The following is a 13,614-nucleotide window of genomic DNA, read 5'->3' on the forward strand; positions in this document are numbered from 1 at the left end:
GCCCTCAATGAGCTCAGGTGATCGTCTACCCACATTTGAAATACATAGGCCATCTGATGGAGTCATTTGTAGCGAATTCACCCTTGGTGATTTATGTAAGACACTACCATAGTATTGTCTGTTCTCACTAGAACATGGACCCCGTTTCTACCTGGTATTAAGATTTTTGGTGGGGGGGGCCTGTGTTGCTCAGCAAGTAAAGATGCCGACTACCACCCCTGGAGTCGCGAGTTTGAATCCATGGCATGCTGAGTGACTTCAGCCAGTCTCCTAAGCAACCAAATTGGCCTGGTTGCTAGGGAGGGTAGAGTCACATGGGGTAACCTCCTCGTGGTCGCTATAATATGTGGATGCCGCGGAGAATAGCGCAAAGCCTTCACGCGCTATGTCTCTGTGGTAACGTGCTCAACAAGCCACGTGATAAGACACATGGATTGACGGTCTCAGATGTGGAGGCAACTGAGATTCGTCCTCCTCCACTACCTGGATTGAGGTGAGTCACTACACCACCATTGGGCATTCCAAAATGGGGAGAAAAAGGGGAGAGAAAAAAAAAAAAGATGCATTTTTGGTGATAGACATGTGGTCAGCACTAAATACAGGTCTAAAATGTAAATGTAAACGCTTATTCGTCCTGTATGCGTCTCGGCAGCAGCAAAGCACCACCCCTCACCTGTCAATGCGCTAAAACAAGAGTTTAAACGGAACGGTTTAAAAGGAAATAACCGCCCAATCGCAAAAATTTTAAAAATGGATATATACACAAGTGTGAGAACTTCATGGATCTTCTTCAATGTGTCTGATATCAACATGCAGGGACACTTATGAGAAGCACGAACATCTGGAGCTCAGTTTAATACAACTAATCCACTAAAATAATGGACAATTCCACTCGAAATGTTGCTTTTGTGCTTAGATTACATTTCAGCTGCATCAGGGAGAAATAGCGCACCATTTCTTTAGCACTTTCTTTGACTTTTCTGACCTTGTTGCGCTTTAATATCATGCAGTAACACAGTAACATTGAAATTGAAAATCCCAACACAAGTGGTCACAGGAGACGCATTTAAGTGACCAGGTGTAAACATCAATGTTTCTCACCTGATCACACGTGATCGGATCACCCGAGACACATCTTAATACCAGGTGTAAACAGGATCTCAGAGTGCTCTTATCTTCCTATTGGCTGAGGTTTGCATCTGTTGTTGATGAGCTATTTGAGTTGAATTTACCCTACCATTGCCCTAAAGTTTATGTTTAGAGAAGCTCTGATGCTCTGACAACACCCAAGAGCAGAAGATTTCTGGCAGTACGGCCAGTACTGAAATTGTAAACACAAACACTCACACAACATGTCCACCACACTAACATCACTTATATAAACACAAACACCCTCAATCAGAGTTATACACTGATACACATAAATGCAAGGGGTCGGAATCTATGCAACTCACAATCCGATTATAAAATGATCTACATTTTCAGCAACAGCGTAGGGCACAAACCTTAGCCATTGGTTGGTCTCTTTAAAATTTTGTAAATTAAGCTTATTCAACTTTTTGTATTTGTCTTTTAAACTTATCTGAAGGCTCCTGTGTATGTTTGCTTGCACAGTGGTATTTTCATGGTATAAATGTCACTCAGATGTGGCCTCTGAGCATTTTTTGCTGTTTTGCACAACGTATTGCACTTATCTGTTTGTATTGACCTACATATGCTTCGAATCACGATACTTCAGTGAATCTTTTTTCCCCACCTGTGTTATTAATATATACACAAACTGACACCCAGCAGATAAATAAATCCAGACTGCACACATTCTCTGCTCTGTCTGCCTTTCCTTCAACTGCCCTCTGTCGTGCCACTTGCATCTGTGATCAGGACAAACACAAGGGCAACGGCGAGAGAGAGTGTCTACCTGCTGTTCGTTCTTCTCTGAGCCCTGATGACATTAAGTATTCAGGTCATGCCACATGATTAAAGCACTTCTAACTAGATCCATTAGCTGAGCAATGGGCATTACTGAAGTGACCGTATGTGATGCAATTACTTTCAACATACTGCATTCAAATACGAAGAGTTTACTCAATACATGAGGGCTGCTGTATGAAAAGTTTTCTGTGAACACGTGTGTAATATTTAGCTGTTTTAGGAGTAGCAACCCAGCTCAGTATGTCTTCAGGAATGAAGCTGAAATGCAAAGATAATGCCAGATTTTTAATATAATGTAGATCAATGAAACTGCTTTTCAGCTTTGTGACCATTTGTTCATGTACCTGCCATGATGTCAAACAGGAAGTGCACATGAGGTGACCACATGGCTCAATCTTTATGTCTTTATCGTTTTCGGCGCAAATCTTACATAGCTGAAATGTAGAGCCCATCTCACAGTACAACTCATACTGCTCCTGAAAAGACAGAAAAAGAGAGAGATTATTTCATTTAATTTTAATTTTGTTTCATGTTACAGTTATTATTTTATTACAATAGCCTTATGTTTGCTCTGTTGTATTAAATGTAAAACTATCATGCCAGTAAAAGTATTTTAAAATTGAGAGAGAGAGAAGAGGATAAAGAGTAAAGATCAGGAGTGAAAAAAAAAAAAAAAAAAAAAAATCACAGCCTCATTTTTATGAAAACATACATCAGTCACTAACCTGGGTGACCTTGATGTGGTCGTGTGGGGTGGGTTCACACAGACCTGTGAGATCTGGGTTATAACTGCGCCCATCAGGAAACAGGTAACTACAGAAGTAGAGAAAAACAGCTGGAATGAGATAAGACTTGCAGCATTTACAATATAACATGTCTTGTCTTGTTTCTCCTCTAAGCAAATAGACAGCCAAGCCAATGTCACTTCATGCGCAATTGCCTCTGTGGCATCTCCTTTAACTGTGCTGTGAAAGTGGGCCACCTTCAAAGCCAGTCCAATCACAGCCAATGTCTGAACCTCTGCAGTGAGAGAGTAGCAGTCAAACTGCAGTTACAGCAGGGTTTTGACCTCGCGGATCGGATAATCAGACGATCACAGACGTGGGGGGGGTATAGGGACACATCCACTAAGCATGTTACTGTGCTCCTTTTGTGACTGTAATAAGGATGGGCATTTTAGTCATTTAGTCCTCCACATGCGCTAGGTCTCCATGGTAACGCGCTCAACAAGCCACGTGATAAGATGCGCGGATTGACTGTCTCAGACACGGAGGCAACTGGGATTCGTCCTCTGCCACCCGGATTGAGGCGAGTCACTATGCCACCACGAGGACTTAGAGCGTATTGGGAATTGGGCATGCCAAAAAGGGGAGAAAATAAAAAAAAAATAAATAAATAATTGAGCCCCTTTTTGACACATTTGTGTAGCGTTATAACAGAATTTTGATCAGTCAAATATCTTTTACACAATTATTGTGTTTTCATCACTGCTGTCATTTAGTACTCGGGTACTTCCCTAGACTGTAATATGGTTGGAAATCTTTTTAAAGCATGGAATCTGATGTATTTGACTAGAGCTATGCATGCATATCAGATTGATAAACTGAACGGGCTGCAGTGCATGATACAGCTCAGATGGTATGAGATTGGCATGTCACACTGGCAGGTTCAGACGGAGCCACAAAGCCATCGTGAGGTTGTACAGAGACAGCTGACACAGCAATGGTGACAGCTACATGAAGCAAAAACTGCACATGATTCCTCAAACAGACATGTCAGTTAGACACCTGCCAATAAAGAGAAACAGAGGGGGGGAGAGTGTGTTTCTGTGTGTGTTGTTTGTTTACAAGGGAAACTGACAGTTTATCAGAACATATTGCATTGCCAGGATGCTTCAGAGACATTTTTAGATGACAGAAAATGTATTCAAGAAAGGAAAAAATTCAATAGAATAAACAGATATTGACTCTGGATCTTGAGAGAAAGTACAGATTCTAAACCTCAAATCTGGATATATATATTTGCGAGATAACAAGTTTAAAGATGCAAGGGTGTACAATCTGCACCACTAGTGGCATGCAAAAGTAATTGCAATATTTTATTTCAGTAGCCCAACAGCTTAACCGGTGGCGAAAGTCTGGAGCGGAACTACCTGATTTTTAAACAATGGCAGATGGATGGACTGTCAGGAAAACCTTATATGAATTATTAAACTTATATTGAGGACAGGAAATGTGTGTGTGTGTGTGTTAACCAATAGACCATGATTCTGACAAATAGTGGCACATTCAATCAGTCTCTGGATTTTTAGAGGCAGAACTTACAAGCCCTCTCTGCATCCATCAATGAGTGCCTGGAACAGCGGCTTGTTATGTGGAATGGTCTGTAGGATGTTGCCGTCACTGGTGACGTAGCCGATGGCCCACTGGCCTAACCGTGTACAGCTCAGTCTGAAGATGTAGCTGGTGAGAGAGAGAAACCAACTCAAACCTCACTTTAAAAACCATAACAAAAAAGCTGACAATTAACATTACTAAAACAGCAAAGCAAGAAAGAGAATAAGAAACTGCATGCTTATAGCTTCAAGTGTGAAAGAGGCCTGAGTCGATTATGAGCTTAAGAAAATATTTATTCATGTCACAGTTTTAGAATCAAGCAATTACAAAATAAAGCACTTTTTAAATGAGCAGACTTAAAACTAACACTCTACACTGGAGAGAAAGGCAGAACCATATGGATAGTGTATATCTGCATGTCCCTAAACTGAGAAATGTAACAGGAAAAGAAAATGCAATGCACACTTCTTGAGTTATTTAAAGACACTTTTTTGGTAATGCAACTGCATTAATATATGTAGTAGCCATTGACAGTTGGTAGTTGGTAGACTTTCGATTTGACATGACCATTTCTATTAATGACCAAAACAATCTTTTCTGTTAATCAGCCAATTGAATAGTTATCGTCCAGTGCCGCTAATCTCAAAATGAATCAGCCTAAATATCAGCCTCAATTAATCTTCCTGGCTGATTACTTGTCTGAACAAGGTTTCTAGATATAAGGAAGCTGCTCAGAATTCAATTTATAATGGCAAATGAATTAATTCCTTATGTCACAAAACATTTAAAATGCCAAAACATCAGCCTTGATTAATCATCCTAGCTGATATATCGGTTTACTACTAGACTGAACAAGGTTTCTATATGTAACAAGGCTGCTCACAATTCAATTTATAATGGCAACTGCATTAATTCAAGTCACAAAACTAATATTTTAAAATGGCAAAATTTCAGCCACGATTAATCGTCCTAGCCGATATATCGGCCGACCACTAGTCTGAACAAGGTTTCTAGATATATCAAGGCTGCTCAAAATTCGATTTACAGCAACAACTGCATTAATCCTCATGTAAAAAAAAAGAAAAAAAAAAAGAAAAAAAGAAAAATGCCAAAATTTCAGCACAGATAAAGCACCCTGGCCAATAGGTCTACTACTAGTTTAAACAAGGTTTCTAGAAATAAGATTTCTATTTATAGCAGCAACGGCATCAATTCCACAACGTGAGTGTAAAGATCGTCAAACTTTTTGTACATCACAAAATTAACATCATGCATGATGGCAGAATTAACATGTCACAAAACCATCATTTTGAATTGCCAAAATGATGGTTTAATAAAGATAAATAAGATCATCTAATGTGATACATGCAACATAAAAAGGTGATGTTTTGCTACTTTTGCAACGTTTGAGCCACTATTTTTTTGCAACACTCACTACAGGTAAAGGCTGTGGCCTGATTTAAAGGATTGTTGCTAGATTTCTTTATTGCAATAGAGTTATTTCTAATGCAGCTGCTACTGACAGGATGAATGGAGCTCTGTGTTAAATGTGATTAATCCCATAATGCTCCAATGTGCTACTCTCACGCTGGACACAACTGTCTCTCTTGACGCACAGGGTGAAAATTTGAACAGTGACCACTCTCATTAACACATACACTGCTTTTTCAACTTCACCCTCTGCCCCATTACTGCATCTCACCTTACTACTCTTCATGCCAGATGGGCTGGTTTGAGTATTTCTGTAACTGCTGATCTCCTGGGATTTTCACACACAACAGTCTCTAGAGTTTACTCAGAATGGTGTCAACTGACAGGGTGTCGCTGGCGTCAGGGGAACAGGTTTTCAAGTCACTATATACACTATATTGCCAAAAGTATTCGCTCATCTGCCTTTAGACGCATATGAAATTAAGTGACATCCCATTCTTAATCCATAGGGTTTAATATGACGTCGGCCCACCCTTTGCAGCTATAACAGCCACAAGGTTTAGGAGTGTGTTTATGGGAATTTTTGACCATTCTTCCAGAAGCGCATTTGTGAGGTCAGACACTGATGTTGGACGAGAAGGCCTGGCTCGCAGTCTTCGCTCTAATTCATCCCAAAGGTGCTCTGTCGGGTTGAGGTCAGGACTCTGTGCAGGCCAGTCAAGTTCTTCCACACCAAACTCGCTCATCCATGTCTTTATGGACCTTGCTTTGTGCACTGGTGCGCAGTCATGTTGGAACAGGAAGGGGCCATCCCCAAACTGTTCCCACAAAGTTGGGAGCATGGAATTGTCCAAAATCTCTTGGTATGCTGAAGCATTCAGAGTTCCTTTCACTGGAACTAAGGGGCCAAGCCCAGCTCCTGAAAAACAACCCCACACCATAATCCCCCTCCACCAAACTTCACAGTTGGCACAATGCAGTCAGACAAGTACCGTTCTCCTGGCAACCGCCAAACCCAGACTCGTCCATCAGATTGCCAGATGGAGAAGCGTGATTCGTCACTCCATAGAACGCGTCTCCACTGCTCTAGAGTCCAGTGGTGGCGTGCTTTACACCACTGCATCCGACGCTTTGCATTGCACTTGGTGATGTATGGCTTGGATGCAGCTGCTCGGCCATGGAAACCCATTCCATGAAGCTCTCTACGCACTGTTCTTGAGCTAATCTGAAGGCCACATGAACTTTGGAGGTCTGTAGCGATTGACTCTGCAGAAAGTTGGCGACCTCTGTGCACTATGCGCCTCGGCATCCGCTGACCCCGCTCTGTCATTTTACGTGGCCTACCACTTCGTGGCTGAGTTGCTGTCATTCCCAATCGCTTCCACTTTGTTATAATACCACTGACAGTTGACTGTGGAATATTTAGTAGCGAGGAAATTTCACGACTGGACTTGTTGCACAGGTGGCATCTTATCACAGTACCACGCTGGAATTCACTGAGCTCCTGAGAGCGGCCCATTCTTTCACAAATGTTTGTAGAAGCAGTCTGCATGTCTAGGTGCTTCTTTTTATACACCTGTGGCCATGGAAGTGATTGAAACACCTGAATTCAATTATTTGGATGGGTGAGCGAATACCTTTGGCAATATAGTGTATGTATATATATATATATATATATATATATATATATATATATATATATATATATATATATATATACATACATACATACACACATACATACACATACATACATACACACACACACACACACACACACACACACTATATTTCAACTTAAAATCTTGATAATCATATGATTGTTATATGCCAACTATCCACATTCTGTGTTTGAAAATCTTGGAATAAGAAACAGAATCACAATAAAATTTGGAAGTCATGCAGTTTTATAAGAAAAACATATGACCAGCACCTGACCACTACTGTTGATGTTCATAAAATCTTACTGATTGATCTATAACGAGAATTCTTTTAGGGTTGTTATTTGTTCATTCCAGTGCCTGAGAGAGACAAAAGGAAGACAGACTGACTACTGGAGCTCTATGTTTCTCAGGGTAATTAAACTTTCAGCGACTGGTTATTCAGCACTCAGGAGATGGGCAGACACAGATCCTGGTAGAATGAGTGTGTGGAAGGGAGGACAGACTGAATCTGAATGAGGATGTCTAGAAGGGGAACTGTGAAGTGATTGTCACTGGCAACAAGCCACATCACCAACACCCTCAGAGGAGTGACACTCACAAAGCTCTCAAAAACCTGTGAACCTGTATATATACACCGATCATCCACAACATATACAACAACATACACAACCACCTGCCTAATATTGTGTAGGTCCCCCTCATGCCGCCAAAACAGAGCCAACCAGCATCTCAGAATAGCATTCTGAGATGATATTGTTCTCAACACAATTGTACAGAGTGGTTATCTGAGTTACCATAGACTTTGTCAGTTCAAACCAGTCTGGCCATTCTCTGTTGACCTCTCTCGCCAAAAATCATCCATGCGATTATCTAACCAGCCAGTCGTGTGGCAGCAGTGCAGTGCATAAAATCATGCAAATACGGGTCAGGAGCTTCAGTTAATCTTCACATCAAACATCAGAATGGGGAAAAAATGTGATATCAGTGATTTGGACCATGGCATGATTGTTGGTGCCAGATGGGCTGACTTGAGTATTTCTGTAACTGCTGATCTCCTGGGATTTTCACACACAACAGTCTCTAGAATTTATTCAGAATGGTGCCAAAAAAAAAAAAAAAAAAAAAAAAAAAAAAACACACCATCCAGTGAGGAGCAGTTCTGTGAATGGAAATGCCTTGTTGATGAGAGAGGTCAACAGAGAATGGCCAGACTGGTTCGAACTGACAAAGTCTACGGTAACTCACATTTTGTTTACAGATCGTTTACATTCACTAATATAAAATATGTGAACATTTCTGAGTGAACATTACTGACACAAACAAAATCACTACATCAAAGTTCTGAATCAAATCACTGAAATGGACGGTTTGAACTGATTCATGGAACTGAATTGAACTTACAAACTCTAACAGTTTCAGAAGTTTAAATCAGTCGCTATTAAAACATCTTTGTCTTAACAGCAAATAAAGAACGCATTAAAATCAATATTCACGATGTTGCTTGATTTAATACACATGGCAAAATCGTCGCTAATATATTCAATATATCGTCCAGCCTCTTATGACAGTGCCCTGACGTAAACAGATCTTAATATAACAGCTCAGTGTGTGTGTTTTGCATGCGCATGGTAAATGAGTTACCCACACACACATATAAAAATACACACACACACACACACACACACACACACACATCACTTCATCCCCTTGGGTGCTGCCATGACCTGCTCTAACCACACACACAAACACACAGCTGCTGCTTCTCTTCAGTAGATTGGTATTTGCATGCAGTTCTGCACAACCACCCACTGTTCTCTATTTCCTTCTGTTTGCTTAGCCACATCTCCCTGACATGCATATCACTGCGGCTCAAAGCATCACACACACATCACAGCCCTGATGGCCTTTAAACAGGGCCTATTTTCCTATTTAAAATCAAACAGAGGGAGTCTTCTCCCATAAAGTTTCTTGCTTTATAAAGTTGCTGCATCTGGCTGTTGTGTTACATGACTTTCAGTGTGTAATCGAGCCTGCTGTCTGACTCTGGACCTTACTGTGTTTTCAGCACAGATGCAATGCTGATTCTCAAATCAGCTAATCCAAACAGAATGGATTTAACTGCTGCTGTCTGCCTATGGCAACAGCCCCCATTTTACTAGTATGTAAACAGCAGGACATCCGGGATGTCAATGCAAAGGTTACGGGTTCATTTCCAGATTAGGGTGACCCAGGAACCAGAAAATTAACAAACTTCTGCTACCGCCCTTGAGCCAAGCGGTAAACCTGAGATTTTTCTTAAGAAACAATCCCTGTCATTTAGGCACAACAATTCTTAATTTAAAAAAAATTAAAATATTTTGGTACCACTTTCTATGAAGGCCATATTTATAATGCAATACAAAAATTGTCAAGGCATTATGAATCCATTATAATTCATCTGCAGTGTCTCGTAATACACTGTTACGAGGAGGAGTGCGGGGCCTGGCCGTGAGTGCGCACGGTCGGCCCCCAATCGGGCTACTCAGCCGAGGAGCGAGATAAATCCCAACCGGATGCGTCAGTTCGGGAGAGAGGGAGCCACACGCAGCTGCAGTGTGTGTTTATGTTTGTGTCTTTTTAAGTTTTCATTAAACATTATTTTGACTGTTCAGCCAGTAACCCTGTTACATACACATTTTAATATGTTATTAAAAATTCTCATAAATAATTATAACCATAATTATAATACATTATGATTCTTAAATATTCAGAGGAAGACCTTAGAGTATATGCCTTATAACATAACAACAACATTTTATCTGCAGTAATGTTAGTATATACATTAGGTGTGCTTTAATTAAAGTTCCAAAAACAATGTCTTTTAAATACAAAATCATATTAAATCAGGAAAATTCCTTTAAAAGAAACACATTTCTGGAATGTTGTCGATGAATGTGGTACTTGAGCTTTACTCATGGGAATATAGATTTATAACACAAAAAAGGTTGTGAAACACTGTGCAAAATGACAAACAAGAGAGGAGGGCCAAAGAAAGAGCGAGAGGAGAAGTACAGACAAAGTGTCTCTGTCTGTCTTTATATCTGAGCCTCCTGTAATAAACTAACATATCCACCTCGCCCACTTTCCCAGCAGCGGGTCGTCTGCCAGAATACAGCAGGGTGGAGAAAAACAGCTGGCTGGCCCTGTGCTCTGCACAGCAGATGGTACATCTATTACAGCCATCCAGCACAAACACACACACACACACACAAACACAAACTAGTCTGTACCTGCCAGGTTTGTTGATGTACTTCTGCAGACGTGCCTTCACCTCGTCGTATGTGAGGAAGGCCATATATCCAGGGTGAGTGACTGCCAGGAAGTTCCAGTTCCTCAGAATCGAGCCCCACGGCTACAGAGAAAGATACAGAGTCTTTTTGCATTGTTGCAGCCAAATACATATGTGAATTGCACATCCTCATAAAGAATCCCTGCTTTGACCACCATATTTAAGAGTTGCTTTTACAATAAAACAGATAGCTCTGGTCCACTAATCTGACTGGACAAGAGGCGTTCCAAGAGTGATCTTTAGTATAAGACCACAGGGACGCTTCACTGTTTGTATCACTCCACTTGTCTGTGTTTGTGGCATTGCCAAACTGCTTGTTGTTTGGCGTCTTGCAACAGTTAATCCTGCTTTGGATTCGTTTGGAGCTATTTTTGTGAGCGGAGAAAAACAGACAATAAACTGGCCATATTGTGTGTAAAATTTAGTCATTTCTTGTTTACAGTTGCTGTATATATCACATATTGCTTAAGTGTTTACTTAATATTATTTTTTATCACTAATGGAACCTTATTTTTTTCTGTCACTGTATGTAAAACAATCATGGCATTAAAGAAAATTAAAGCCACAAATGTCAATAAATATACTCATCCTGACATGTTATAGCCAAATAAAAAGCAGCTGTGCCTTTTGATACTGTGGATAAGTGGAAACTTAAGCTTTAACGCTTCCACATGCAAACTTCAAGTTCAAGATCAAGCAGAGAACTAATCAAAACTTAAGCAATTTCCAAAAAATTATATAATAAAGAGTATCGTTTTATTGGGTTTGGATGTAAGGTAGCGGGGGTCGTACATGGTGATTCAGAATGGAAAGAGTCACAACAGAAAGATATACAGGAAATACTCAAATTCATTGTCTCCATCTTGCTCACTGACTGACTCACACACTTATTAACACAAATCCATGCAGACGAAAAAGTGCAAGTCCTTCCACTACATTTATGGGAATTCTAGTATTTTGAAGCAAAAGCTTGACTGAGATAAAAGTAGGTAGGCACGTGGGTGTTTCGGACCTAATACGTAATAACGCTTGTGCATGCAAAGCTATATTCGCATGTGTGTTTTGTGGTGAAGAACGAGGTGTTTTTGTCTAGCAAAGGGATTCCTCTGCGTAAAACAAAACCTCCCTAACATACCGAGGTGATCCCCACTATTAGTACTATTTTCCATCACTAAAAGTAGATGTTTGTGTCATGACTACCTACAGTGGGACGCCCAGATGTTTTTGATGTTTTCTATTTAAACGTGTGAGTGTCATGGTACTTATGAGCAAAGTTTCTCCTCAGAATGAGTAGATCAACCCACACTGGAGAAAAAGAAAAACAAGGGTGATCCTTTGCTTTCACTTTCGTTATTATGATAAGATGCTCTCAGTTAGAAGTTGACATTTAAATGTTAGCACAATACAAGCAGGTCTGATGTGAGTTTGTGGGTGTTGAGTGGTGATGTTCTGAAAGAGCTCGTCTCGGTTCGTGGGGGTTGAGGGTTCAGGGGTTACCTGGAAAAGGCGAGTGAAGATGTCGAACTCAAAGACAGAGATGTAGTCGTTGCAAGTGAGGTCGATGGTAGATTTTAAAGCCATGGCCTCTAAGCCGGAGCTGATGGGGTGCACGTCGTGAAGGCACTGCCGGAACATTTTCCATGACACTATTGTCCTGGAACACACACACAAAAAGCACACTAGGATTAGGCTCATGTAAACTCATCTTTCCAATTGCTTTGTGCTATCCTGCTTGCCTCTGCGGAACCAAAATGCTAAGGGTTCTGAGCAGGGATCACCAAAATGAACATTTTTGGCTGATACAGGTACAATACAAATTTTAACAAAAAATTATAGGCCGTTACCAATACCAATACCAATATTTCAGATCATTGTTTTACTTAGGAATTTTGCTTTGATAGTGAAAAATATTTTTTTTCATTCTAGAACATTTTTGCACTTCTGTTTTTGCAGTTCAAAACAACAGAACTCACATTTAACAAGTACAGTTGAAGTCAGAAGTTTACATACACTTAGGTTGAAGTCATTAAAACTAATTTTTTAACCTTTCCACAGATTTCATATTAGCAAAGTATAGTTTTGGCAAGTAACACGAGTCATTTTTCCAACAATTGTTTACAGTCAAACTGATTCACTTTTAATTGACTATATCACAATTCCAGTGGGTCAGAAGTTTATATACACTATGTTACCTGTGCCTTTAAGCAGCTTGGAAAATTCCAGAAAATTATGTCGAGTCTTTAGGCAATCAGCCAATTAGCTTCTGATAGGCTAATTGGCTAACTGGAGTCAATTGGAGGTGTACCTGTGGATGTATTTTAAGGCCTACCTTCAAACTCAGTGCCTCTTCGCTTGACATCATGGGAAAATCAAAAGAAATCAGCCAAGACCTCAGAAAAAAAGTTTTGTGGACCTCCACAAGACTGGTTCATCCTTGGGAGCAATTTCCAAATGCCTGAAAGTACCACGTTCATCTGTACAAACAATAGTACACAAGTATAAACACCATGGGACCACGCAGCCATTCATACCTCTCAGGAAGGAGATGCATTCTGTCTCCTAGAGATGAATGTATTTTGGTGCGAAAAGTGCAAATCAATCCCAGAACAACAGCAAAGAACCTTGTGAAGATGCTGGAGGAAACAGGAAGACAAGTATCTATATCCACAGTAAAACGAGTCCTATATCGACATAACCTGAAATGTTGCTCAGCAAGGAAGAAGCCAATGCTCCAAAACCACCATAAAAAAGCCAGACTACAGTTTGCAAGTGCACATGGGGACAAAGATCTTTTTGGAAAAATGTCCTCTGGTCTGATGAAACAAAAATCGAACTGTTTGGCCTTAATGACCTTTTCCTGTTTGGAGGAAAAAGGGTGAGGCTTGCAAGCCGAAGAACACCATCCCAACCGTGAAACATGGGG

General features: G+C 40.4%; 1 protein-coding gene across 3 annotated transcripts in view; it reads right to left on the reverse strand.

Annotated features, from left to right (window-relative positions):
- LOC127432511 (E3 ubiquitin-protein ligase CBL-B-like) overlaps nt 1–13,614 on the reverse strand; it is an 89,223-nt gene that overhangs the window by 17,065 nt on the left and 58,544 nt on the right. For all 3 annotated transcript variants that reach the window (XM_051683687.1, XM_051683686.1, XM_051683685.1), the window contains exons 5-9: nt 12,189–12,345; nt 10,633–10,754; nt 4,257–4,394; nt 2,658–2,745; nt 2,277–2,408 (exon numbers count right to left, since the gene is read on the reverse strand). In XM_051683687.1, coding sequence (XP_051539647.1) covers nt 2,277–2,408; nt 2,658–2,745; nt 4,257–4,394; nt 10,633–10,754; nt 12,189–12,345 — 637 coding nt within the window. The remainder of the gene's footprint in view (nt 1–2,276; nt 2,409–2,657; nt 2,746–4,256; nt 4,395–10,632; nt 10,755–12,188; nt 12,346–13,614) is intronic.

This window comes from Myxocyprinus asiaticus, chromosome 42 (assembly GCF_019703515.2).
Source record: "Myxocyprinus asiaticus isolate MX2 ecotype Aquarium Trade chromosome 42, UBuf_Myxa_2, whole genome shotgun sequence".
In the NCBI taxonomy this organism is placed as follows: Eukaryota; Metazoa; Chordata; class Actinopteri; order Cypriniformes; family Catostomidae; genus Myxocyprinus; species Myxocyprinus asiaticus.